Source organism: Nothoprocta perdicaria, unplaced genomic scaffold, assembly GCF_003342845.1.
Source record: "Nothoprocta perdicaria isolate Ctin4 unplaced genomic scaffold, notPer1 scaffold_51, whole genome shotgun sequence".
NCBI classification, from domain to species: Eukaryota; Metazoa; Chordata; class Aves; order Tinamiformes; family Tinamidae; genus Nothoprocta; species Nothoprocta perdicaria.
In genome coordinates this window covers 600,092-603,306 of record NW_020455766.1, presented here as the reverse complement: position 1 = coordinate 603,306, position 3,215 = coordinate 600,092, and the positions used below count along the sequence as shown (strand labels likewise).

Sequence of the window (3,215 nt, the reverse complement as noted above, 5' to 3'; positions counted from 1 at the left end):
TCCTATCGCTGGCCACCAATGAAAACAGCTTGTCCCCTTCCTCCCTGCATTCTCCCTTCCTGAACTTATACACATTAATCATATCCCCTCTGAGCCGTCTCTTCTCCAGAGAAAACAGGCCCAGCTCACTCAGCCTCTCTTCATACGAGAGATGTTCCATTCCCTTCATCATCCTGGTTGCCCTTCTCTGGACCCTCTCAAGAAGCTCCACATCCCTCCTATACTGGGGTGCCCAGATATGACCAGTACTGAGAAAAAAAAAAAAAGGATTTGTGCATGAATTGGGTATGAGAACAAACAATTTGCATACAAAACAGAAAATTAAGGTTAGCAAACTTGTAGCTTTTGTAAAACACAGAGAGTTGCAGCTAACATAAGAATGAGACCTTCCAAGGACCTAATATGGGAAGAAGACATGAAAGCATGCTCCTATTTGATGGGCGCATTGGCACATCTAAACTTTTAAGGAAGAGAAGACAAAATGATTCCTACTATTTTTGATTATTATTAATCAACATCTCACATTAACATTCACTATGTTATCATGAGTATTACCAGGCTATCGTTTCATATATTACCATATTGCCATGACAGATCTTACCATGTTGCCCAAATAAATTTATTTTATTTAGTGGCTCTCCACTTCTAGGGCTTTACCAGATTATCCATTGGCATATTGTCTTCATAAGGTGTTCAGCACTTTTCAGGAGCTTAACCAGCATCATAGATTCTCAACTAACCTCTAGCATAGGAGATCATATTAAATCAGCCTGGGAGGGTTGGCATGATGGAAAGGTGACCAGGTTGTACAGGAGCAAGAGCGATGATTGCTCTGAATGTTCTAACAAACGTGCTACAAACACCAAGTCTGTATYAAGCAGACCTTCGAGAAAGAGAAGCCTGCAGCCACCCTCACCTTTTGTCTCTGTTACTGTCCAAGTATCAGACATGCTCGGCTCTCGTGTGAGCAGAGAGTGCACGTGTGCTCACGTGTACAACTAAARAAGATAAAGACCTTTCAACACAGGCTTCTGCTACTTGTAAACACCTGAGCTGCCAAACTCCATCTTGTTAAGCTTGTTAAATAAGATGGTTACTCCTCTATATCATGAATAGAACTTCAGACGGTGACTACAGTTAGTACCGACTGCATGTTTTCAACCAAGCAACAAAATACAGCATCAAATACACCTCTGTACAGAGTAGGAAAGTGCCTTTTTTTAAACCATATCTAGTCAAATTTTAGAAAGGTGCATTAAAATTTACTAGCCAAATRGGAATATGATATAAGAAAGGCATTTGATTTATATAGTTTTATATCATRGAAGACTTTCAACAGAAACTTGTACTATTTCATTACAAATTTTCCTTACCAGCCCGAATTAGTAGCCTCAGACATTCTCCTGAGTTGCGGACCGCTGCTTCATGGATTGGCATCCATCCCCTGTTATCCGGGACATCAATGCTGTATCCCTCTTTAATTAGTTTCCTGAGCATTTTCACATTTCCTTCTCTAGCTGCAAGTCCCACAGCAGAACATCGATCAGAATAGGCCTCTGTGAAATCCATTCTTCATAAAGGAAATTCTGAGGTAAGGATGGGAAGAGAAAGAAGGAGAGGGAAAAAAAATAAGCATCTGTTAGTATAAAATATACATATACAGATTACAAAAGCCCAGAATAATTTAAAATATGGGGTTACAATCACCAGGATCTGTCCAGTTTGCCTCACTTCACAGGCATGTCCTATTTCTGAATGAACTGTAAAATGGAGCCTTGCAGCAGCACCACTTGCAAAGAAATATTTGTCGTTTCAGGAACATTTGAAGTCTCACACAAAACTGCTTTAGTTATTAACCCGAGCATTTGGGCTCATTACTGCTAACTATATTGCACATATAGTTGCAAAGCAGGTACTTCTGAAATGCTTTATCTTTTACTATTTTCATAAGCTCGGGCATGGCCAAAGTGCATGGCACCRGCCTCAAAGCCCTACAGCCTAGGGAGCCAAATCTGTTTCTAATGAAATCTTCATGAATGCATTACACATGTGCAAACTATAGGCCAGTTCTAGGATTAGGTTAGAAACTTATGTGAGAGAAATAGCAAAAATAACACATCATCATAATAATACAAATGAAAAAAAGCTGCTAAGGCTAGTTTGTTGGCCTTGACTCCAAGCAAGCAGGTTCCAGTCCTGTTCCAGTCCCACCTGCTGCTGAGGAGCAGGATACACAAGTCCTCTTGGATCTTTGCTAAATAATATAACATCATAAGGGTGCTGAGAGCTGATCTAACCCCCAGGTGACTAAATTAAATAATGCTGAATGCAGAAGGCTCACAGAGCTAGGGAGGCAGCTCTCAGCCCGGAAGGCCTCTCTCAGAAGAGCCTTCCCAGAAAKCGATCTCTGCCTAATCCTGATCGCAAGCCCACCAGAGGAGGGAAGGATGTGTTTTTCCTTCCCAGTTACCAAGGGCTTCGACACCAAGCTTCTTTTTACCAGGTCATTCTTGTGAATCCATACACTAGAGGAATACAGCATTTTTTTAGGAAAATGAGACAGAGCTAAATGGCTTTGACCAAGATCCCAGGTCTTACCAGACKGAGAACACGAGTGCTACAGCTTCTTCTGTGGGATCTGCTCACCTAGACCTTTCTTGTTTTCCCCCCCGCCGCCACACAAACAAAAGGAAAACTCAAGCTACACTAACGAACAGCTAAGATTTGCTCCCTGAAGTGCCAAGAGATACTCCTGAGCTGCAGATCCCATTAAATTCGGAAACCCGAGAAGAGCTCCAGAGTATCAAGCTCGGGAACCTAGCGGGGCAGCCCTGAGGAGGTAACTCAAGGCAAGTCAGCCTGCTAAGATGTGAGTGCCACGCTTTTGTTTTCARTTTTGCTTTGCTTTTTAAGGGAAGGAGAAAATATATATGTATCTCCCTTGCTCTTTCTCCCCGATGTGAGGTTTCCTGAGGGGCACTATGCACTCAGCTACCTAAAAGAGGCGACTGCCAACACCCGGCGCGGAGTCACTTTGCGGCTCGCTCGCTCCCGGGGCGCCGGGCGGGCCCATTCCCGGGCGGGCCCATTCCCGGCGGCCGCTCCCGGGGCACCAGGCCCCGCTCCCGCGGAAGCTGCGGGCGGCTGCGAGGGGAGGGGGCCCGCAGGCCCCGCGGCCCCTCCCGGCGCGGCCCGAGTGCGCAGCGGCCGCTCCG

General features: G+C 44.7%; 1 protein-coding gene across 1 annotated transcript in view; it reads right to left on the bottom strand.

Annotated features, from left to right (window-relative positions):
- ASB3 (ankyrin repeat and SOCS box containing 3) overlaps positions 1-3,014 on the bottom strand; it is a 16,444-nt gene extending 13,430 nt beyond the window's left edge. Inside the window, exons 1-2 of the mRNA XM_026048117.1 lie at positions 2,996-3,014; positions 1,374-1,586 (exon numbers count right to left, since the gene is read on the bottom strand). Coding sequence (XP_025903902.1) covers positions 1,374-1,569 — 196 coding nt within the window. The 5' untranslated portion in view covers positions 1,570-1,586; positions 2,996-3,014. The remainder of the gene's footprint in view (positions 1-1,373; positions 1,587-2,995) is intronic.
- Between the last annotated feature and the right edge of the window lie 201 nt (positions 3,015-3,215).